The following is a 25,535-nucleotide window of genomic DNA, read 5'->3' as shown; positions in this document are numbered from 1 at the left end:
CAATTTAAATTACGAACTTCTAAAGATTTAAGTACATTCCTTTATTAACTGATTACAGTTAAACGCGGACGCATCAGCAGGGTTTCCAAGCAGGATCGCTACAACTTCATTCGGAAAAACGCGTATAACCGCTTAGTAACCGAGTGTACAGTACATCGCAAAACGATTTAGACATAATAAACTTCAGAGCGTAGTCGACGGTCTAATGAGAGAACTTATTTTTGACTAATTCGTTTTTTTATTGGAACATTGACTACGCTCTGAAGTTTATTGTGTCGTTTTCCGACCTACTGTATACCACGCGAGCTTTTCGTTCAATGTTACGGGTGTCATCCGAATTCTACAGAAACGTCGCCCCTCCTTTGTCTTCTTTACATTTTTTGTTTACGACCGTATGGACACGTCAACGTATTAGCGGAGATCCATCTAGTACCGACAGTCCCTTTTCAATTTTCCTCTTTTGGTCTTTAATGAAGCTCTGGCCGCATTCTGTCTGCACAAATCCAATATACCCGTGCCGGCCAGAACGATTTCGAAAAAGGATCAAAGACCTATACGCGAAATACATGACGACGACGACGACGACAAGAACGACGAGGACGACGATAACGTCAGCACGACGCGATAGTTTTAATATCGTCCCGAAAGAGTTCGCTCGTCACATAGTCCCAAGGGTGAAATTTCTCAGACGTCACGCCCGTGACGGAAAATGAAGCGGTAGTTGTTACTTAATAAAATTGCCGGAGCGAGAGAATTTACTCCAAGTTAGGTCGCGTCGGCACGCGTTTGTCCTTCAACTTTGTTGACTGTTTTACAATTAATCCGCGACAGCGGTTTACGGTATGTGTCTGTGTACTCTGTAACGCGCGGCAACGGAGTGTAAAAGCCTTGCAGAGTTCGTCTTAACACTAGAATGTCCGGGAACTATAACTCTCTTTGGATGTTCGAAAAAGTCATTTTGACTCCTTACGACTCTAACGTCTTAAAATTCTCTCTGTTCCTCATTAGTCCGTCAATAACTTCCGAATATTTTAAAAATATAATTTAAAATATAATTTAAAAATCACAAGATATTGTTTTCCCTAAACCAGGAGAAATAGCGACAACAAGAAGTCCTTAAAGATGTCAAAATAATTCCACCGGACATTCTGGTATTAAATAACGCGAAGTCGAGAGCTGTGTGTATGGTATATGGATAGTTATCTTTTTACGCTCCTTCTTCTTTTCGTTTACTTACTTACTTTAATAGGTAGTAATTTAATTGATGAATAAATTAATTTAATTAATTCGACTGTATAAAAATAATATATTAGCGTTGTCAATTTTGCATCATTGGCATCTCTTCAATCTTCTCGATCGCACAATCGTGCACTGAGGGAAAAATATATGATACTTGGAACTATAATGGCATAGTAAAAATATTATAGTTAGGAATATTATTTTTATAGTAAATTTTAGCATAATGTTTGTAATATTTACAATATAAGCATAGTATAACTGACCTATGTAAAACTTTTACCAAGAATTATAATCATTTGAAATAAAAAATAAAATAAGTTTGCAAATATTGAATGGTAAGAGAAATTAATTATTTTGTATGGTCAATACAATTGGAATATTTGGAAAATATAGATACATGTAACTATATTTCCAAAGCGTACTTTACTATATACATAGAGTAATAAGATGATGACTATAAATCTGTTTTAATTCTGCTATATCTTTATGTTTAGATGAACTATAAATATATGTTTGAGGCCAAAACGAACTATAAAATATAGTGAGATTATAGTTATTCAAACTATTTTTTTCTCTCAGTGTGAGAACACGAAAGCGTCGATCGGCGTGCGGTGAACAGCGCGAATTTACGAACGCTTCGCTTGTTCCAGGTGTGGGGAAAGAGCTCCCGAATTTTGCACAAAATGAAGGGGCATGGACGAAAAGCCGACAAGTGCGTATTAGAGGGAGCATTCGAACTTTCGGCATTATCCCGCCGATTATGTCAGAGTTTTCTCCGCGCGTTGCTTTAAATATCGCAGTCGGGAGGGGACGCGTTGTGCCAAAGGACATTTTGTCGGACAGATAAGCACGACGAATGTCGGGCAAGTTTAATTGAGCTTCCACAAGGAGATACGGCCGAGGAGACCGCAGTAGGAATCCTTGAGTGAAACGCGACCCCGACTTCGGAATCGTGAACGATTCGCGACACGCTCGGGACGAGGTCAAGATGAGAAGACGCACGAGAAGAATCGGAGATCGAGCGAGTGCAACGAGCGAGTCCCAGGGTAGCCGTGCGACGTCCAGCCGCCGCTTGGCGAGGATCGTGAAGGTCGAGATCGTCGTCTCGGGCAGTCGCGCGTCAGGGTGATCGCGATCGGCAGAGAGGAGCGTCGTAGTGGCACGGCTGCGCACGACGAAACATGAACGACAGCGAGATCTATTTGCTGAGCTGGGAAGACGAGGTACACGCAGCAAACAACGACGATCTCGGCAGGAGCTTCTACAACGCGAGCTATCCGCCGTTCAACAGCACGTACGAGGACCTCTGGGAACTCGCGACTGATCGCGCCGGTCTCGCGATCGTTCTCCTGCTCTTCTCCGTGGCCACCGTGTTCGGCAACACGCTGGTGATATTGGCGGTGTTCAGGGAACGGTATCTGCACACAGCCACCAATTACTTCGTCACCTCGTTGGCCTTCGCCGACTGCCTGGTCGGTCTGGTGGTGATGCCGTTCAGCGCGGTTTACGAGGTGCTGGAGAACCGTTGGCTCTTCACGACCGACTGGTGCGACGTGTGGCGCTCGTTGGACGTTCTATTCTCCACCGCGTCCATCCTTAATCTGTGCGTCATCAGTTTGGACCGCTACTGGGCGATCACCGACCCGTTCACGTATCCGACGCGGATGAGCCGGAAACGCGCGGCTATCCTGATCGCGATCGTGTGGATCTGCTCGAGCGCGATCTCCTTCCCCGCGATCGCCTGGTGGCGGGCAGTGCGGACCGAGCAAGTGCCAGAGGACAAGTGCCCGTTCACGGAGAATCTCGGCTACCTGATATTCTCGTCGACAATCAGCTTTTACTTGCCGCTGTTCGTCATGGTGTTCACGTATTACCGGATCTACCGCGCCGCCGTGATACAGACGAGGAGCCTCAAACTCGGCACGAAGCAAGTGATGATGGCCTCGGGCGAGCTCGAGCTCACCCTGAGGATACACCGGGGTGGTGGCACCAACACGGACGCTCGCCACCTCTTTCGCACCACCTCGAGCACGCCCGAGGAGCTGCAGGACCTTGAGGAGCCGCTGACCGCTCTCCACAATAACGGTCTCACTCGCGTGCCGTCCGCGAGGATCAACAACAAGCAGCACCTCGGCAAAAATTTCTCCCTGTCGCGCAAGCTCGCCAAATTCGCCAAGGAGAAGAAGGCGGCGAAGACCTTGGGCATTGTCATGGGCGTCTTCATTATATGCTGGTTACCGTTCTTCGTCGTGAATCTCTGGTCGGGTTTCTGCACGAGGTGCATCTGGCAGGAAGAGATAGTATCCGCGGCCGTCACATGGCTCGGTTGGATTAATAGTGGGATGAATCCCGTGATATACGCCTGCTGGAGCAGGGACTTCCGTAGGTGAGTTTTTGCGCTCCCATTTAATCGGCGATATTCTCGCTTCCCGATATTCTCGCTTCTCGTCTCCTCCTCCTCCTCCTATTACTGCGTGCACAACCAGCACCGTGTGAATAGGAATCCAGATGGGAAAAATCCCGTTCCGCTCGGAAACGTTTACCCCGACTCCGACTTTGAATATATTAGCAGCGCGAAGGAATGTCAGTCCCTGTCAGTCACACGGTAACTCGTCGACGAGCTTGACGTTAACGATGTTAACGCGCTTCAAACGTCAAAAAAGTGTTTCACCGCAACATGCAACAATTTGAGGTTGTTTCGTTGCGCGTTGGGACTTGTACGTTATTTTCCTTAACATGTTGATCATCTCGTTCCATTGATTGTACGAATGCTTAACTGATGGTTCATACACAGAAAAATATCATTCCACTGCAGAGAAAATCGACTCCTCAGTTCACTCTCCTTTTAAGAAGGACATTTGAATTCATAGCTAAAAGGGAGCATTTAGTTGAATCGCATTTACAAACCTAAATGTCACATTTATCATAATTCATCTGAAAAACTTGGATCCAACTCTGAATAAAAATTCCTCACATGAGATAAGTTTCAAGTGACAACTATTAATATGGCCTTAAGTAATGCTTGTCTTCGACAAAGAATCTGTTCTCAGTAATAGTCTTAAAATATACTCAAGAATTTATTCTCTTCACAAGAATATTATAAAATTTCATGGAAGAAAAAGTTGGATCGCCTCAGTAGTCTATAAAAATAGTCGTTACTTGAATCTTGTCTCGAGTGAAATACTTGGATTGGAATCTGTAGTTTGATGTGAATTTTTCAGTTGAATCACGATTACAAGATTACAAGTCATGTATATTGTACGATTCAACTAGAAGATTTAGACCTAACTTTAAATTCCGACCTGAGTATCTCACGTGAGACGAGTTTCAAGCGACGATTATTAGTACAGGCTTATATAGTGGGCGAACCAAATTTTCGTCTCAACTTGCGAATTTAATATACCTTGTTGACATGCTAAACTTACCAGGATGTAGACTGTATTGCGTATCTGATGCTTATGACAAACCTGTGATGGATCTGCGGACGTATGTAAAGTCATGAAGTGAAACGAAGATAACATTTATTTGAACGCAATTTTCTGTATGCAATTGCTAAAGATACATCGGAGGAACGTCACTCGAAACTCATACATCTCATTCCCCGGACGCTCTATTGGCTGCACCGCCAATTTTTTCGATGTATTTAATTATACTTCTAACCTTCTACTCAACTTAATGAGACGCGGTGGTATCACAGTGCGCCAACGCGGCATTCAACGTGTTAAATGCGGTATGCTTTAATCACGAGTGTCAACGTAATGGGCGCGTATGTACCGTCTCGGAACTTGACATTGCCTTCTTCCTCGTGTGCTCTTCGCGCCACACGTAGCAAGTATAATGTGATAGTAATACCAGAGGATATTAATACGCGCACCTACACACCTGGACGCCGCGCGCACATCGGTTTACTAGCGACACACAGTCCAGTTTACAATCCATCATCGTACGCTGACATCAGCCGTTATTCACCCGCTGATTGTCGTCGTGTTCTAATACGAATATCGGTTTTATTCTGCCCTAACCGACGTAACCAGCTGAGCGCGCTAAGCTGGTGCGCCGGTATCGAGCGAATTAACAACGAAGAGGACGATATCCATCCGATAGAGCAAGAGCCGTCCGAGAGTATAAGAAGAAAGAGAAAAAAAGAGAGAAAGAGATTGAAGGAAAGAAAAGTAGGAGAAGGTAATACTCGCGCGAGACTCCAGAGTCGACTTTAAGCCAACTCTCGCCGGGGCTTTTTCTCCCTTTAAAACGTGTGTGTATATACGTATACGGCGGGGATTTTCCACAAAGAGAAGAGAATTTGGCTAACGGGATTGTGGGTGGATTAGGCAGAGACCCTTTAGCAAATTACTTTTACTCGCTCGCGCGAAATGAGCCCGGAGAATTTCAGGAACGGGGCGCGCATCCGGCATTTTCCTCTTCTGTCCGTCCGAACGCTCTCCAAAGCGCAGACGCTCTCGTGAAAAAAAACATTCATCACCTTAAATACCTTCTTGACTTCACGGCGACTACGACTAATCGAGGAATTCTCTCCTCTCTAACGGCGTCTTCGCGCCGGCTCGCTTAAGAAGCGCTCATCTACAATCGTCCCACGGTCCCAAGTAGGAAAGAAGGAAACGATAAATAACAATGAGATCGATGGATTCGCTGTGTCGCGCAGAAGAAGGAAAGAAAATGGGAGAAAATGGTCGCCCTTGAGTGCTTGCGACGGCACGTCGAACAGTGAATCCAGTTGACCGATCAGAAGGAAAAAAACAGCGGGTGAAACAGCGAAATTGAAACAACGTCGCGGAAAGCAAACGGATGGAGGCGCGAAACGAACGAATGCCGGACGAATGTGTGCCGGCCGGTGGCCAAAGCGACAAGTAACGTGTACACACGTACGACGTACGTAACGACCGTTAATGTAACGCCACTCGTCGCGGTGCGTTTCGGTAATGGGAGAAATTGCGCCTGTACAGCGACGACAACGACGACAACGACAACAGCAGCAGCAGCAGCAACACAACAACGTCCATTTGGTCAGGCAGCGAGTGCAATGGATTAACGCGCTGATCTGTCTCGCCATGTGGACACGTCCGCATGGTAGGTACATCGCGAATCGCGCGCACAGCAAATTACGCCACTCGATGGGGGCGATGTAACGCTGACGTTGAATAGAGAGGCCGATATACACAGTGGGTAACGCTGACGCTAAACGGCGTTGTGTACAGCAATCCCACGTGTAACTATCACGCTTCACGGATATTTACTCCGTCCATACAGGTAAATGTAAAATCAATAGACCGCGTGCTTTCTTTATGGTAGACAGGGCTGGGAGGACCTATCCTCTAGGTCGTAAAATGGATAGCTCGATCGCTCTAGACGGGCGGATATTAATAAAAGGAGCAATCGCAACAACTCGGTGCACGAAAGCGCCCTGAGCTTTCACGAACGATCCGGGGAAAGATAGAGGCAGAGAGAAAGTAGGGTAGAGTAGAGTTTATTATCCTATAGGATAATACAAATATTTCCTTAGATACACAAAAAGCAAATACGGCTGAAAAGTAGTGTAAAGACAAGAAAAGAAACTATATGTGCAATCGAAAAGAAACTACAATGGCAATACGTAGTATAGATAAGTATTGTAAAAATGTAAATAACAATGTCTAGTGAGAGACTAATGATATAGTGAATAATATAGTGAAAGAATTATATATATATATATAAATTAAATTTCAAAAAAACATTTGTTTGGATATTACTGTGAAGATATTTGTTTAAATTAAGTAATTATTTTCTAAAATTAAATAAGGAAGTTTTAAATATAAATTTGTTTCTTTAATTTTATAAAATAATTACTTAATTTAATTAAATATCTTCACAGTACTATCCAAAAAATGTTTTTTGAAATTTAGTAAATTTTTCTCTCAATGTATATATATATATATATATATATATAGAGAGAGAGAGAGAGAGAGAGAGAGAGAGAGAGAGAGAGAGAGACGGCCTATGGGCTCAGCGGTGTTAGTATGCAGCAGATGTAAAAGAAATTCGATCAATATCAACGATCTTAATCGGAAGAAAGAGAATCCAGCCGTGGAAATTCGTCACCGTTGTCGTTGTCGTCGTCGTCGTCTCGCATTGATCCACGACGCCCACCACATTTCCCCGGACACCTCCGCGTCCGGGGGTTAATTATAATCGACGGGATATTTAGACAAGATCCCGCGAGACCTCCCTTTTCGCAGGAGACTCTTAATATCCAATGTGAAAATCACAAATATAAGACGCGCGGCCGGAATAGTAGCATATTCTCGCCGCGCGATTATTATCGGCTGAATCAGCCGCGCGATTAACTCGATTTGAATCTTGCTGTTCGCGTGTCGCGCTCGCGAGCTCGATTGAATCACGATTCCGATTGTGGAGCCGGCGGCGTAGCTTCATGACGTTCCGGCTGTCGATAAAAGCCCGAAAGGATTGAATTTATAATACCGCCCCCACGGAGTGTAGCCCGCCGGGAGTTGTCGAAGGTTTAACTAGGCGCAGGAACGTGGCCCTCTCTCCTTCGCGTTCCTCGTATCGCTACAATGGATAATGCACGAGCGATGTCCTCGCTGAAATTACGAAGGCATGCCTGCGAGCGTGATGCAATTTAAAGTTTCGACGAGTACACGGTATCGGGCGCGACGCAGACGTAAGTGCACATTCCGTTCTCCGATTCGGAAGTAGAACAGACACGGATCCCTGGGAGATCTCTCTCCAGATGACGAACGATGCGGAAGAAGAATTTTATCGGTTTGAGAAACATAGAGAGAAGGAGAGAGAAAGAGAAGAAACGCTAACTCTCGCGTAAAAAATGATGGTGTAAAAATATCCTACGGGAAAACATACGCTCATGTCCGCGCGCAATCTCGTCTGTCATAAATATTTCGCGCAAGGAGTGCGCGTATATCCGTGTCATCCGGAACGATAAGAACTTTGAATCACAGGGCAGTACGGATTGCTCGCACTCAACAAAAGCCGTATTAGAGGGTACGGCCGGTAGAGTAATCTGCCTTCGAGAACGTGAAATCTCAAATTTCACATTTCAAACTTTTACTTTGTATTGTATCGTGTGGATTATTCATTCGTTTTCGCCCTCTCTCTCTCTCTCTCTTTCTTTATCCCTATTTTTCTCTCTATGTCAATGTTACTTCGTCTCTCTGTACTTTTGTAAGCTGAAAAAATTCAATCCATGCATTCCGGCAAATAATCCACGATAAAGTACGATAACGACAAACGTGAACGAAGATGTTCTCACATGTGGACAACTTTCGCGTAAAATTGTATTTAGCTGCTGCGATGTAACAACGTTTCGAAACTAACTTAGCACGGTTATTTGTTCTCATTAACGCGCTCTAGTGAGATGTAATTATGAGAGCGCGCTTAATACATGTACAAATCCTTACGATACACATGCCGCAATGTGCTATCAGACAAAACACCCACACAATTTACGCAGAGCGAGAAAGAGAGAGAAAATAGAGGTATATTTTATTATAATGACGGAATGAGAGAGGAAAGGTCTCGTAAAAACGCCGACTCGTGCGAGAAGAGACGGCTCGGGGAAAACGATATAACAACGCGGATCTCGCGCGTGGAATTATCCGCGCGAGCTGAGAGGAAAAAGGAAATACAAATCAAAGCTTATCCGGTGTTCGGAGGTACGTAGGAACTAAAGAAAGAAGAAAGGAAGGAAGGAAGGAAAGAAGGCAACCGATAACATTCTATTAGCTGGTGGACTGAACAAAACTGGGTCACCGATCTCATAAAGAGACTGCCAATTCAAGGCCGGCCGAATTTCCGTCGCTGTTTCGCGAACGATCGGCGACGTCGATGTTCCGTTTCTCCAACAATGTCTATTTCGCCCCTTCCCTTTATCCCCGGCATCTGATATGACTAATATAAATCGAGCGTGGCGGTAGCGACAGTAAAAAAATAAGATAACAGCGCGCCCACGATCCTCAGACAGCGAATCTTAAGAAACAATCTCATCTCGCTGTTCGCTTATACTGTCCAGTAATTGTATATTTCGACTATTCGGGCACAGAGAGAGAAAAGCAGGCACGCGCGCGCGATTTGCATTCTCCCGAGGCAAAACAAATTTAATAAATATGTATTACGCTGTAATTACGCTCTCTCTCCCCCCGCCCCCTTTTCTCTCTCTCTCTCTCTCTCTCTCTCTCTCTCTCTCTCTCTCTCTTTGTTTTTGTCAGTTACGAATATACAAGAGCGGAAACTCACTTGGAATAAATAAATAAAGAAAAAGCAAGGAAACGAACAAATAAGTAGCGTACGGCGGATTTCATTAAAAACTTCGAAAAAGTCGGAAATTTGCATTAGCAGTTGTTTCCTCTTTTTTTCTCGAAGCCTCGCGTATCTTCCTGAAATTTTAATGACGCGCCGGATTCATCGTCCGATAAGAATTCCCGCTTGTGTCTTACTTCATTGAGTCTCGCGCTATTGTTAGACACACTATGGTAACTACGTAACGACCAATAATACGATAAGGATCCTATAGCAGGTTTCTCGTTGCCGGCAGAAACTCCGATATCGCACGGCAGGCGCACCCGGGGGCGAAATGGCGCGGCCTAACTCGCCGAAACTCGTGGCAAGCAAGAAGAGAAAGAAAATTAAATAATCCGCGCGTTACATCCGCGCTCTGTAAACCTACTATTCTCGTACTACGTTCGTCGTTACAATTGGACGTGTAATGCGATTAAAAGTGTGCCAAGGTCCCACTAAGTAATTGACTTTTTCGCCGAGTCTCTCCGTTCGTGATCGACGATGCGGAACGTTCGTATCGTTTCGCGAATAAAGAGAGAAAAGAATGAGAGAGAAACAGAGAGAGAGAGAGAGAGAAAGGGAGAAAAAAAGCATGAAAATGAAAGCGAGGCCCATATACAAATGGCGCAGTGCATAGTCGCCAAGATCCTGGGATTCGACGTCGTCGAGACGTCGCGTCGCGTCGCGTCGCGTCGCCTGGCCTCGCCCAGCCTGGGCTGGCCTGGGCTGGCCTCGCATTCGGCGCCAAAACGTCTGTATATTTCGCCGTTACTCGCGTTACTAAAAACGAGGAGACCGGGAGGACTCGGCTAAAAGTGATAGGAAGAAGGCGAGAGGGTAGGACGGCGAAGGGCACACAGCAGAAGGGTGGAGGAAGGTAAGATCGCGCGCGGATCACGCTTGGTAAGCCGTAGCCGTAAATCTGCCGAGCTACATCACCCCTATGGCTCTTCGCTCGTCGCCCTATGGCCCTATGGCTCCTCGCTTCTCCTTCTTAGCCCCGTTATCTCTGTTTGCCCCTCCGTGAACTTGGGCTAGGCTCGGATTACGCGTTTTCCTAACGTACAGTATAGACCGTAGTCGACTTGCTCGATCGACTTTCCTACCTTCCCTCGATGGATAGGTACACGCAACCGGCGCGAAACCCGCATCCCCCGCGTGTTCGTATCTCGATGTATATTCGCGTGATCCTTCTCGCTTCTCTCGTTTCTCTCTCTTTTTCTCTCTCTCTCTCTCTCTCTTTCTCTTTCCCTCTCTGCTGCTCGACGTCGGAGTTCCGTCTGCCTTCCGTTCGCGATAAAATAAATTCGATCGATCGCCAAACTATCACGGACAACATTGCGCTGTGGTTCTCCGCGACCGTTCCTTGAACAACTCTTTCTTCCTCCCTCCCACTCGCTGCGTTTCACTTGCAGTGTCTATAAATTGAATGTTTGGAGAGTCACTCGAATGCACACGCTGCCGTCGATAAGAACGCGCAAATGCTTTCGCAAAGCCTCCGTGGCACCTACGACGACATATTGCACTTAACATCTCGTAACGATCGTTATAAACTCAAGTAGCTCTTAATTAGCTTCTATAAAAAAGTTAGCGATGTTATCGTGATCTTAAAATGTTACTTTCCGAAAATTTTAATCAACTTTCAGCTCGAACATTGATACAAAGTTTTCTTGGTTAATTCAAGGTTGCCTCTTTCTGATATAATTGCAATATATATCGAAATATAACTATCTTACCATCTTAAGCTAACGTTTTAATAGTACTAACATGCTACTCTCCGCGATAGAGGAAGTTACCGCAACATTGTGCTCTTATGCAGAACAAATTTAATTTACTAAGATATTATAGTAATGATAACATTGACTTTGACATTATAATAGTAGATAGTTCTATGTATATTAAAGCAAAAGTACCAATCCATGGAGACTATAACATCACTGGTATCTAACTTTGGACATTCTTATTGTTTTATTGGTTTTTAAATATGAATATTTATACTTTCAATATAGAATATATGTATGTATTCAATATATATATTCTTTATATTGAATGTTTAAATATTTGTATTTAAAAACCGAAATAATAGGAATGCAAAGTTTGGTATCAATATTATTAGTGTCCAAGCTTCTTATCTTATACATTATACATATCTTATACATACATATCTTATACATTATTGCGCGAAATAGACGGATGACAAAGAAGGGTAGTTTTTACAATAGGGGGACTCGTGTGAGTGGCCGCGTTGTTGTTCATTCATTATGATGCCGCGACGTAGTTCATCGATTTCCGGTTTGGTGTGTCGCTCGCCCCCGGTCCAATTGCATCCCGACAGAAATGCATTCGACGCACGTTTCGCTGTCATTAGAACGTAAACTCAACACCAATAGCTGATTACACGAGCGTCGCGCCAATCGGCCGGTCGGGTGACTTTTCGTCCGCAGTTTGGCTCGTTTTGTTGCCGATATCGACCGAACGGGGCGGAAATCACGCTTGGATTCACTCTGATTAACGACTCGGTCTTGCTCTTTGACTTTTCCGCGCGCGCACACAAGAGTTCGTGGGAACAATGTCGCGTCTGTATAATCCCAATGACATATCGCGTGATCGATCGCGTAATTACTCCGTGACATAAAAATGATACGATTATCTCGTCTCCCTGCTTTCTCGTTAATTAATCAAAAAAGTCACTCGCCAAACTTTAATACACTAATATAAAGGAGAAGCAAGGGGATGAGGAATAAAGTAAAGACAAAATATGACTTACATCGCATACTCCTTCATCCCTTTTATTTTATCGATCGAGAATTGTCGAAATTATATACGTATATTCATTATTATATATTTATTCATAATTTATATTCGACCTCTTATGTTTTCACATTATATTCAATATTTACATTCGCATAATACACTATATTAATATTCAATATTCACATATCCACAATATTACAATGAACTACCAAACACGGAGATATTATTTAAGGATGTATTGCCCGTATAGTATGTACTTGCAAAAATGCACTGAAAATTATAAATACGTTAATATTTCTATTTTTCATATAAAAACGTATAGTGCGTATATTATATATGCGATATATATACGATTAAATAAAAACATTTTAATTTTTTTAATATTATCCATTTGTATAGTTTATTTGCTTTATTTTATATTATTTCTAACTCTTAAACTTTTATCTCTAAATGAATAATGAAATTTTAAATATATTATTTTGAATATTTAAAATACATATATACAAAAGTTGAGATTTTTGTTGTTACTTTCTCTTTTGTTGAAAGCAGCAATATCTTCATAAAACGCGGTTTAAAATACTCCCAAGTCAAATGATGCAGGATGACGTCAAATGGCGCATTAATGACGTATTATTGAGGTTAGTAACGTCACTAATGCGTCGTTAAACCTTCGTTTGACGTCATCATGTTTACTGGGCTTACATTTGAAAGTGGAATAGCTTTCGGTCCAAGCTCTGAATCAATGTCAAATTGTTCGCGAACACTTTTAGGTGCAATAAAGATTAATTTTTCCCAAAAGATTTTCACTATGTTTGAGAAATGGGCAATATATTCTTAAGCATGCAACGAGTTGAAGCATATGAAGATATACTCTCGAGACTGCGCGATCTTATTAATTTTTTGTCACGTTCAATTTAGCGCGAATAACGGTACGTTTATTTCACAGACACATCACGCTTGCTTGCAATTCCCAAAGCGACTGCTCGAATCAATCATAAATTAGGTTAACATGCGCATGAGGCAACGCCAGCTAACAGAGAAGTAGCAAGGCAGTAGAATCACGACTGAAATCCATCTCATGTAAATCAACGTAAGCGGAAATATAGTCTCGAGCACCGAACAATTTTCAGCATGCGACACTATATGCGAGATATATCGGGAATCTGAGAATGTAGCACGGGAAAGGAGCCGATTTCACGTGGCGAAAATAAATGCAAAAATGCGAGATAAATTTCCTTCCCTTTTTCTCTTCTTTCTACGAGCCTTCGTTCCCGAGAAAATTGACTTTGGAGATCCGTCGGATCCGCGCGCGCGCGCGCGCGCTTGACTAATAATAAGACTCGGCTTAACGGATCTCGCCAAGCGTCACTATATCTCTTCGTGTTTGCGTACACCACCGTGATTTAGGAGACAATATTATATATACGGCTATTTGTAGGAGAGCGAGAGTTCACGTCATCGATTATGACAGCAGTTCATGACTCTTTTCTCATCTGACGTGCACAGATTTGCATGTAAAGACAGTGACGACATTTTCAGCAATTTGTAACGAAAACAAATGTGTCATTGGGACTTGTTGTGTATCACTTTAGGCCGAATCGCGGTTTTGCACGCAAGCAGAAATAACGGTGTGTGTGTGTGTGTGTGTGTGTGTGTGTGTGTGTGTGTGTGTGTATTATGTGTAGCGGCCGATAAACCGCACCTTATTTATTAGTCTAGCGCGCATCTATCCGCGGTGGATCTCTAAAGTCAATCTTCCCGAAAACGAAGACCCGCGGAAAATCTTATCCCGCATTTCCGATTAATGTTTGCACGGGGAATCGCGTCTCTTTCTCTCCGCCCTACTACGATTTTTTATGCGTGCCCGTACAATTGCAGTTAATCTATAAATATAATCGTATATACGAAAGCGACAATTTTGATGCTCCTCGGAGATGCAACGGAGAATAGCACGTGAACGCAAAAAGTTTAGAATGCAATGTTGTTAGAAGTTATAGCAGGTATATCTATTATTTTCACCGATCGCGTGTATTCTACAAAAGCAAATACTGCTAAAATATCCAATAACGGTCGATCACATACAAGGTCGGGCAGACATCGCATCGAGATATCCTAGCGAATTTAATCAAATCGAAATCCGAGACTGAATAACGGAATAGAATTCCAACGATGTTTTCGAATTTTTTGCGAAACACGAATGGCCATGCGCGGAAACACACAGATCCATATCCAAAATCTACTGAATATTGCTCATCGGTATTAAAGGACTATCGGTATTATAGCAAGAGCTTAAAATGTTGAGAAAAAATATTTTTCTCTCTTTCTCTATCTCTCTTTCTCTCTCTCCCTCTCTCTCTCTTTCTCTCTTTCTCTCTCTCAAGCAACTAACATTTTTATAAAGAGACAGTAGGCTTATGGCCTTCAAGATTACTGATATCGTGATACTTATAGCTGATGCTAACTGCTCCGACGGGAAAGAAGGAAACTTCACGGAGAAAACTGCTACGGTCGTTACATCCACGTATTCTATGGTTAAAGAGAAAATGTATGTGATTTCAAGTTAAACAGATATGACGTTAAAAATTGCTGTACATAGTATGTATGCCATCTATATGATTCTTACAGCCATATTCGTATGATATGTAAAGTTTAGTTAGAACATCCTCATACATACAGCCACCTCAACCGAAGGAATATTGTGCTGTTTCTCTGTTGCGATCTGCAGATACTATAGTGCAGAAAGATTCATAGGGTTTGATTACATTATACGTCACTGAGAGTACCGCTCAAACACGTATGGATAGGCAGCAAAGAGAACCACTTTTAAGATATTATGATTACTACGACCATCTTGTATGGTCGAAAAATAACATTTATATTTTGTTATGGCAACTATATTTAGGCAAGTGTTTTCTCCGTGTTGCGTTGACTAAATAGTTATACCCATAAGTTAACGTAGTATAACGTTTCTCGCATAAAATGCAAGTAATCACAAAGAGACAATAAACAACACGTCACTGCTGCGCACGTCGTACGAAAATTTGATCGGAAGATCATTATTATAGCCGCACGAATTTTCGACATTTCCAAAGTTTCACGTCCTTCGACGCGCTAAATAGAAAGAAGAAAGAAGGGAAAGAGAGAGAGAGAGAGAGAGAGAGAGAGAAAGAAAGAGAAGAAGAAGGTTTAATGAAATTAGCTTAGAACTTTCCTAATTAACTCGCCGCGGCGCTGTACTATCCGAGAGCCGCGTTCAAAAATTCCACGAGACCTCGACAGAGCTATTATGAACGGTTAATGAGCCCGGATAATTATCGCGTCGCCGAAAAAGATCTCTCTTTGGGATATGACGAAGGTGTTTCTGAGAACGAGCAAGTGTCAACGACGTCGTTTCGAGATCGAACGAAACGAGTGTCGAGATCGAATGAAACGAGACACTTGAGAGCGCAGTCGTACACTCGACTCATAGCAAATACGGCGACGGATAAAACAGAATCTCTACGATGAGTAACAAACATCCGCCGGCGAATCCTATGATTAAGAGCAAGAAGGCCGGTGCGAGTGCCATAATATCGAGATAGTTCTCTTGATCCACGTCGCCCCGTTCATAGTTAGTCATCAACGCCATCATGTCCGACCAATGGTCAACGATACCGGTTTGCAAGAGCACCTGAATCTTGAAATTGATATCCCTCAAGTAAGGGAAGCCTCGCCAAGTGGCGAGCGCCAACGGGAAAGTGCCTATGGTCTCTTTCATGATATGGCCGGACCCTATGTCGCTCAGATGTATGTCCGACAGATTCAACATCACGAGCATGGCCAACGTGTCGTTTTTGCCCTCTATGATATCCGCGATGTATTTGTTGTAAGTATGCTCTTCGAAGATCACGATGTGCTTACTGATCGCATGTCTGACGGCGTCGTCGTCGTTGCTACCTTTGTCGGATGTATTAAGCAGATTCGCTAATTGCTTGGTGCTGCCCATCATCAGACCCGAATTCATCAAGTCGTCCATGGAATCTATCTGGTCAATCGAAGCGTTCATCAGCTGATCGGCCATCGAGCCGAGATAAAGCTGCGTGAGAAAGAAACCGAAAAACGTCCAGGCGATGAACTGGATCCTGCTGGAGGTCTTGACCGGCTGACGATTGATCACCATCCCGAAGAGCAGCCCGGCGATGTCTAGGAACGAGATGTCGCGGATGAAGAAGTGCTTCACGAGCGCGCCGATGATCAGAGTGCAAATAATCGCGTACCAGACGACCGCGCTGAACGGCGTTATCAGACCATTCAGGGAGATGTTCATCTGGATCGGCACCAACCACGTGATATGCACCATACCGTAAGAGTTGGTGTACTCTACTTTCGGATTGTAGCTCCACAGGAAGCCGCCAAACACTATGTCGCTACTCATCGTATCGAAGAGTCTCGATTGCATCTCCTTCTCGATAGTCATGTTCGTGTCGACGATCACTTCTCTGTTCAACTGAATCTTCAGGCTGTGCGCGATCTGCTCGACCATTGTGCCTTCAATCCCGTCGAACCTCAAACCGTCCGGGCCTGTGTCTATTGGCATCGTAAACGGGAAATTCTCGAATATCGCCGCGTTCACGGCATTCTCGTCGAGAGACGACCTCTCGTCGACGGAGCGTTGCCATCGAATCGCACCAGCATCCTCTTGCACACATCTAGCCAGAACCGTCGCGTTGGCTATCGTGTATAACCCGTTGATCCGGGACGACGGGCTGCCGACGATGACAGCCGAATCCCCGACCAACGCCAATATCACGAGCTCGAAGATCGATCGCAGGCACAAGGGTCGTATTAGCTCGTCGGCCTCCGCCAAGAAGCTCGCCTCGTCGGCGAACGGCGTCGTCAGCACTATCATGAAGTCGCAGTCGTGCTTGCAATGATTCGCCAGGCAGATGTCTTTTCCCACGAGGCCGGACGCGTTCTTCGACAGGAAAATGGGGTCCGCCGCGCCTTCGTACGTCTTTATCACGCTTATCATGTCTACGCTCACCGTGTAGATCGTTATTTTCTTACGCAATTCGCTCATAAACGGTCCCGTGAAATCGGGCGTGTCCTGCAACTCGTCCGGCAACACGATCGACACCCATCCCGGTACTTCGAAGTACTCGTCCATGTACATCCTCAAGCAGGGTAGGAGTACCGAGGTCTCATTGCGCTGCTGTTGCCAACGCTGCGTGAGCTCCTCGAAGATGATCGAGCGACCGGACACACGTTGCGACTGGAACGTCGTCACGACGGCAGATATTAATATAACGAACAGGAAACCACGAGCTGCCGCGTCTCGATAACAGCCGAATCGGCCCGATTTCGTGTCGTCCATGTAGCTCGGGTAAGCTCACTCGCTTGTCACCGTGTACCCGCGGCTGAACTACTTCGTAATGCGGCATTCGCGTAATTGTGTATCGCCAACGAGAGATAGAGGAAGAGAGAAAGAGAGAGAGAGAGAGAGGGAGAGTACTCGAGTATCGGGACGCGCAAATGCAAGTACAGTTGCAGCAATCTAATTGGATAAGGTCGCTGAGTGTAAATATCACGTAACGTTGTTCGTGCGCTTACAAAGAGAGATCCGTTTATCATTCACTTAGCGACTCACGCTATATTTGCACGTGTGTGTATATATATATATATATATATATATATATATATATATATATATATAAGAGTACATGTATCACAAAGTCATGTAATGTGCGCGAATACGTCATACACAGACGCGTAGAGTGCGCGTGAATCTCGAAAATACTCGAAACCGTCGCCGACAATGCAAGACATCTTCATTTGCGAAACACGTCGAATTTCAAAGGTTCCTGCATTCCTCAATTGCGTTAACCAATTAAGCCGGATTTCGGATTCCTTCGGATTCGTGCGCTGCGGCACGAAAGTAGCGGATGCGAATATCGATCGCATTTTTATCGCCATATTGTATTTCCATGGCCTTCATGCAAATATTCGTACACACACGACGCCTGAAAAAACATGGCAGTCATGCGATCCCGACGTTAAAGCACACTTGGCATCACGACATTGCGCCGTAACGTCGAATAAACGCATGATTGCACAGCGCTTGCTGCGTAACGGGGAAATCCGAATTCGAGTGCCGATCCCGCGCACAATGGCTCTACGGCGGAGAGCTTCTTCGCGCGAACGAAGCGGTAGAGAATTCGCACTTCAGTTATTTCCTTTGCACGATCATCCGGACTCTTTACTGTCGGCGTCACCTTTCACACCCTTTACGCGCCTCCTTTTCATTTCACCATTGAGAGCGTCTCGTTCAGTTCAAATTTGTTAAATATCTTGTCCATCGTAAAGACTCGCGTCGCAACGCGTTTGCGTTCACGACGCGTGCGCGGAATCTTGCGAGATACATTCTACCTTTTCGTTTCAGAGCTTTCGTCAGAATTCTATGCGTTTGTTGTCCCAGACGAATGAGACGGCGGTATCAACCGGCATTCAGGTGTAAACCGAGCCAGGTGAGTCTAAGCCACGCTGTTTACTCCGTTTTTTCGAAAACACGTAACCCGGGCCGATACATTAGGATTACACAGTTCGGAAACTAATTTTCGATTCAGAGAGCTAACTCGATTTCGCGCTGGAACAATCTTGCCAAAATTCATCTAGCCTCCTCATTCGGGCCTCCCTCTTGGCCCTCGCCTAAGCCGTGGAATTAAGAGATGAAGTCCGCAGATTTTACTCGCGAATAAAGACTCGAGCAGCTTTACGCTGAAAAGATCGGAACAGCCGCTTCTCGGTGCACGCGTGTGTGCACTCGCGTGTGTGCACTTTGCGAAAATTGAACTCCGTTAGGCGATAATGGATTTTGAAAGGAGAAAGAATTCGCATATTATCCGGCAATGGCAATGCGCAGATCACGACTGCGTGTGATGATCTGAGTAAAGCTCGGCTATCAACGCGCAACATTAATTATTCTAAATCAAATGTAATCTTATGCTTGAAATTTAAATAAAATTCATTCCGATTTATATATATATATGTTTATATATATATATGTTTCAAAAAAATTCCTCTCTCTCCATTTAGAATTTAAAATAAAATTTAATATCATGAAAAATAGTCTAGATGGGAGTGAATATATTTCCACGCGCTTGTCAAGCAGATTAATAATTTTTTAGTGAAGATGAGTTTGAAACACGGTCAGATTGTTTTTTACGTAAGAAACGCCGATACATACACAATGATAGTGGTAGAAATATTATTTTTATTAATATTGGTATATTATTGGAACACTCGACGAACGAGCTCGGATAGGAATGCGGAGCGAACGAGCGACGCGTCGTGTCATAATGTCATTGACGGCGCGGCGTTATTAACGCTAACCGCCAGGGTTAACGGGAACGTATCCAGTATATTGCTTTTTTCAGAAGTTCGCATCCGGACGGTACTACTCCGCGTATTCGCTCCATCATGTTCGGGGAAGTCGAGAAACTTCCGGCGAGCAAACCTACATTTAACAACGGAATATCATCACATCGCGAGCTGGTCGTCGATCGTTGATCATGGAATCCCACGAAGCCCTCATCCTCCATTTTCGTTTACGTCTCGCTCTCCCCCGCCCTTCCCCCCTCTTCGTCTTTAGTGCAGCGTACAGTTCAATAGCCAGTATAGTTTAACAACTGGTAACCCCGAGTAACCACGATCCCGCGTCCGCTTCCCAAACGCCCTCACGTATCAAAGATCAACGAACATCAACGAATATCAACGCATTCCCGTAGAGTAAAAGCTCTCGGTATGTTCAATAGTGAATGTGATAATGATCTTAAATACGCACTTGCACATGGCACATGGCACTGTTCATTATCTAAGAATGCACTTTCTCTCTCAATAAATGGATATTTCTTGTCGTCACGCGTCTTTCGGAAGATTTGTATCGCCTCGATCGTGCCGTTCGACGAGCGAGCGATCCTCTCGAAAGATTTCTCGCGCTCTTTCAATTTCCATTCTCGATTTGTCTCACTCTGGAGTAGCAAAGTGTGTACGGAGAAAAAAAAATATATATGTATATATACAAATCGATTATGAAACACGATCGAGAGATAATTATGCGTGGGATATGCGGCGGCTATTTAACGTCGCTCGTTATTAATATCGATTGTTGTCCCCGGACACGCGAGAGAAGTTCATGAAAATATGTAAAAATATAAATGCGAAGCGGGAACAATCGCTATTTTTCGCCGACCGCGGCACATATTGGCGGAAAGATGCGGTTCATGTGACACTGTCGAGATGTTAATAGAACGCGCTGAGAAATGCGCGGTGTCTGTCACACTTTTCTCGTGATCTCCCGGTGTTCTCCTCAGTAGTGCAAGTCTGTGGCCATAACCGCCTCTGTGACTAGTCCTATTTAAACCCTTCAATTAGTTCCGCTTCAATTAGTTTCACTCGAAAATTTCATGCATGTGTATTCGAGCGAATTACCTCCTCTTTCTCTCTCTTGCCCCTCTTTCTTTCTCTTTCTAGCTGTCTTTCCCCCCCCCCCTCTCTCTCTCTCACTGGAAAAGTTTACTCATGTGATCGTCAACTACGGGAGCGTGCTCGCTCGAAGGAACGTAAAAGTTGACGACATCAAATACGCGACGTATGCGCAGGCATTAGTAACGACACTTGTGCTTTCGCGACGTGACGCACACGGCTTTTCGTCGGCACTTATCTACAACTTTCTCTCTCGAGTGTAAAAATAAATCCCCCGATCTCTCCGCGCACTTCCACGTTCGCATCGCGATCTCTCTACGCTCGAACGAGCGCGTATATCGTCAAAATATATTTCCAGTCAAGTTTTTCTTGACAAGCGCGACACGCCGGAAGGAAGCGAGCGTAAAATGATTCAAGCGCGAAATCGTAATTCAAGATCTTCCGCGATTGGAGCATTTTTACGTGCGTTCATCCCCGCGACACGGGCAATGCGAATCGCACACGCGTGCAATTATCGTACGATCGGCGGCAGAAAGATCGCAAACACACTTTCCCTCGATGTGTCTTGGAACGTTTATTAAATGGCAGAATAGAGCGGCTTTAATGCGTGGTACAATTAGATTATTGGAATTTTCCGGCGGTATATGCTTTATTGATTTATTACTTATTGATAATTTGAGTCACTTATTGATTATTTGAAGAAACAAGGACGACGTGTTGAAATAGTAAGCTGTCCTGTGACAGCTCCCACATTAATGTGCCACAGAGATGTGAACGTATGTACTGTGTTATAAAGTTCGTATAACCTAGTTACATTGCGTGGTTAAGGTTATTTCGTCGATTAGCGTGTGTAAAAACCACGAGGACGAGCGCGCACGATTCACTCACTTGCTCCGAAATCTGAAACGAAAAGTGCTGACGACCTTTCCACCGTAGACCGTGCACGTAGAGTGTACATACATGTGGACGTAACGTTTCGAAATATCGATGGGAAAATGAACGAGATAGATACGTTTGATCGTAAGATGCAAAGCAAATTTCACGTGTCCGCGCATGAAAAATCTAAAATAAACGCGCGACCTCATACAATCTCCAATAACCTACATAGATACTTTTAGTTTCGTGGCCGCGTTACCAAAACGAGACTCGCGAGCAGAAGCCATCGAGCCATAAAAGCGCAAGAAGACAAAAATAAGGAACACTGTTTGACCTTGGGGAATACAATGGTCGATAGAACAAACGAGAAAACTCCGATGCGGTCACTATCCCCGGGAGACAGGACGGCGAAAGATAAAGCGAGCGTGGAAAACTTGGACTGCGCGCCACCTCTCTCTGTGAATTATCGCGCGAATTGCGATTGTAATGTACGAAATCACTCGTCCGTGTGCCCGGTCCCTGGAGAACGCGAAAGTCATACGCGCGTGCCGGAGCCGTTATCGTTATTATCGTTAAACTGTTACTACATTTTAGCGCGCTCGTCTGAAAACTCCGTTCTTCGCGAGAGCGAAAGTCCTTAATTATCACATCCGCGGTAACGCGATATCTCTCGAGCTTATTCCCGGATCATTATCCTTCCCGAACGAAAAGGCGACGGGGGAAATCTCGGGCGGAACACGCGAGCACGCGAACGACCCGAGCACAAACCTAACGTCCGCGCTCGGTCCATTTTACCCACTCTACGTCCACTTTGTTCACTTTACCGGTAAACTATAAAATTGAAACCCGACTCGTTCGCATTTGCGGTGACATTTTTTCCACGGCTGGTCGCTCCGGCGAATATTGAATTATTTGCTTTACGGCCAAGAGCTATCGAAAAACCGTTTAACCACCTGAATCCTCTCTCTCTCTTTCTCTCTCTGTCTCGTTCGCTCGCTCGCTTGCTATCTCTATCCTTCTTTTAACCTGTCCCCTCTCTCTCTCTCTCTCTCTTTTTCCCCCATTCAACGTGGGGTTGTCTCTTCGACCGCACTATTCGCACGATTCGGCGCAAAGCCAGGAGAGTACATGGGGTATGAGCGTGAAGTGTAAAGCTTGTCGCTGATCCGTAGCGACCTTTAAAGGGAAGCAACGAGCGCGGAGAGACTGGTTGCGTTTGAAGCGAAACCGATCGATCGATTGTCCCTAGGACGACGACAGGAGAGCTCGTTGTCGGTTGAAAGTACCACGGCTAATTTTCGCGGGGAGTGAACGCGAGACGACACGAGTCGTTTTACGAAAATCCACGCGGCGAAACACTACGTATGGGAAACTCGCGCGGAGAGACGGAAACAACCGTGCGCGAGAGGGTCCTTCTCTACACCCGTTCTATATCTGTATCTGTGCTGGGCACAGATGCGCGCAGATATTAAAATATATATATATATATATCCATAATATTATATGAAAGCGTTCCCATTTTTCCGGGCACAGACCGTATTCCGTTTAATCTCACGGGATGTATCGGCTTGCAAAAGTTCGTCCAATAGTCGATGACGATTTCATTGGCGATGGAACGGTTGGAAGAACTACTAAGTTTTGGTCTATCGAGAGTTGCTGAAGCTTAGTGAAATGTTCCTTGTTACTCTCTCTCTAAATTTCTCGGAGTGAAATTTCACGCGGAAAGTGGAGTGACCACCGAGTTACTCGAACTCGAGTGACTTCTCACTCAACAAAATGAATTCTCCACTCGGAATGAACATTATCGCTCGATATTGTAGAGTAGATCTGATGTACTCCACTATCGCAATAACGTATCTATTCTAATTAATTAATATATTCACTTATATAGAGTCAGGATTCACTTTAAGCTTGAGAGAACTCATTCCTACGATTTCGTGTGACAGTGTCTTCACTATCGTTTTGCCTGAGATTCTATTCACAAATTTAGAGAGTACTATCAATAAGAGAAATACGGCTAAAAATCCGACGAATTTTTTGCAAGTCTCTAATATTTTAGCATCCGAAGAGACGAGTGTAAAAGGACCCTTAATCGCACTTATTAGTGGGACCGTCAAGTCCAATACTGCTCTGGAAATAAATTAGATGATTGAGCCATTAAAGTTTCGTAATACCGCCCTATGGTTGCTAATGATAATCGGTTACTTCTCATTCCTTCTGCGCCCAGAAACTCGCGAATTATTCGTGACACGAGACTCGTTAATTCTCCTATAACGAAAGACGCAGAGTGCTCTTGGCACGGGAGTAGAGCGCGTAATGGCGAAAGGGCGCGGTGACAAATCAGGATAATCGAACGTAAAATTCCGCCTGTGTAAATTTGTCGCTTCGCCTCCGGAAATCGACTCTCGTTCGACCGCAGGGCACGTATATACGCGCGCGTATGCGTGCGTGTGCGTGTGGGTGTGTGTGTTTTTAGATTTGATTAAGGGAGGAAAACCGCAGCGATTTTGCACATTACGGGCGTATAAAACCCATTATTCGACGTCGCCTCTCGCGATTCCCCGTTCCAGCGAATACTGCTGCAATACAACGATGAAAACGATGATCGCGATTATTCTGTTTCCAGTATATTTCCGGGATGGGAACGGGCGGACAGGCGAGTAACGTGAGCTACAGCAGCGTCAGTCAGAGCAGCGACGGCGGCGTGTACACGACCGGAAGTGGACCCCCCAGCGGCGGTATCTGACGTCACACATCGGCCCGATCAGGGCCGCGTCGAGAGCGGGCGATTCGATTCCGTGACGCGTGATTGTAAGTCGCGTCCGGAGAGAGGAGAGAGAAACCTTCTCTCGCTGGCAACCGAGAGGGAATCGAAATCCCGCAAGACTCGACATTGATCATCGCGCCCCCGGCGAAATAATGCCGGGGAGAAGCTCTTAGAACGGAGTTTGCATTCAAAGGGTGGGGTCCGGGATGAATAAAACCATCAGCGCTCTAAACCGAAAACGTGGGTCGCGACGCTCACCAAGTGGACCACGTGGGAAGACGTGGGAAGGCAACCTGGCAACCGAACGCGCTGAAAAACCGCTGAAAAACGAAGCACGTACTTAGCACGTACACCGCCCCCGAACGCTCCCCCGCGATTAAGGTTGCTTGACGTTCGTGTCGCGTCAAACATAATCGCGATTAATCGACGAGGTGAACGCGAGTGCCCTCCGAGTGTATATAACACGCGTATCCGTATCGCGCGACCTCCCGCAGGAAGGAAGGAAGGAAGGAAGGAACAAATGAATGAATGAATAAATGAAGGGAGTTTGTAAAAATCAACGTGATAAAAAATAACCGGCCACGACTCGACCGGCTGCGAGTCGTGAGACGCGCCGTGATAGACCGGACTTCTAGGTGTTTCCTCCGTGTTAGATCGTACAGGAAGAGGTGCCCTTTTTCACATGTGGAATTTGAATGACACGCCATTTCGTCGCCCGAGGACTGGTTGCATCGGTGTGAGTCAACGCTATCTCTGAATCGATCCAATCGTCTTGGAGCCGTTTGTATCATAGAATAGAATTACGGCGCAAAGAGAAGAGCAGCGAATCGTCTGTCCGGGATTAATTATTTACTGCTATCGGTGCGAGACTCCAGTTAATTGTGCGAGACTAACCTAGACACCATCCGTGACAGATTAGATAAACTTCCTGTGAGACTTCCTCGTTAGCGAGAAAGGGGAAAATAAAAGTATAAAATGAAATTGCGTGCACTATCGGATCTGTACAAATCGAGTATACAAATCAAGACAGTCTCTCTTTTTCTTTGACAAAACGCGCGCGCGGGTAGTTTCGCGAGAGGGAACAAGTCGTACATATATATATATATATATATATATATATATATATATA

At 44.7% G+C, this 25,535-nt stretch overlaps 2 protein-coding genes across 7 annotated transcripts in view; one reads left to right on the top strand and one right to left on the bottom strand.

Annotated features, from left to right (window-relative positions):
- Window positions 1–25,524, top strand: part of LOC116853964 (dopamine receptor 2-like) — a 29,856-nt gene extending 4,332 nt beyond the window's left edge. For 2 of the 6 annotated variants that reach the window (XM_032835365.1, XM_032835364.1), the window contains exons 2-4: window positions 1,890–3,625; window positions 18,722–18,806; window positions 24,266–25,524. In XM_032835365.1, coding sequence (XP_032691256.1) covers window positions 2,421–3,625; window positions 18,722–18,806; window positions 24,266–24,385 — 1,410 coding nt within the window. In that variant the 5' untranslated portion in view covers window positions 1,890–2,420 and the 3' untranslated portion in view covers window positions 24,386–25,524. Of the gene's footprint in view, window positions 1–1,889; window positions 3,630–18,721; window positions 18,807–19,715; window positions 20,081–24,265 lie in introns of those variants that run through there. The other 4 variants (XR_004380056.1, XR_004380055.1, XM_032835366.1 and 1 more) reach the window with 4 other exon arrangements.
- Window positions 11,573–17,699, bottom strand: LOC116853963. The gene has a single exon (XM_032835363.1). It carries the CDS (start codon window positions 17,654–17,656, stop codon window positions 15,767–15,769), a length of 1,890 nt encoding a protein of 629 aa, XP_032691254.1. The 5' UTR covers window positions 17,657–17,699; the 3' UTR covers window positions 11,573–15,766.
- Window positions 25,525–25,535: the final 11 nt, after the last annotated feature.

Source organism: Odontomachus brunneus, unplaced genomic scaffold, assembly GCF_010583005.1.
Source record: "Odontomachus brunneus isolate Ranch 3 - 2012 unplaced genomic scaffold, Obru_v1 Obru_scaffold_007, whole genome shotgun sequence".
In the NCBI taxonomy this organism is placed as follows: Eukaryota; Metazoa; Arthropoda; class Insecta; order Hymenoptera; family Formicidae; genus Odontomachus; species Odontomachus brunneus.
Note: the sequence above shows the minus strand (reverse complement) of the source record. Positions and strands in the feature narration are given on the sequence as shown.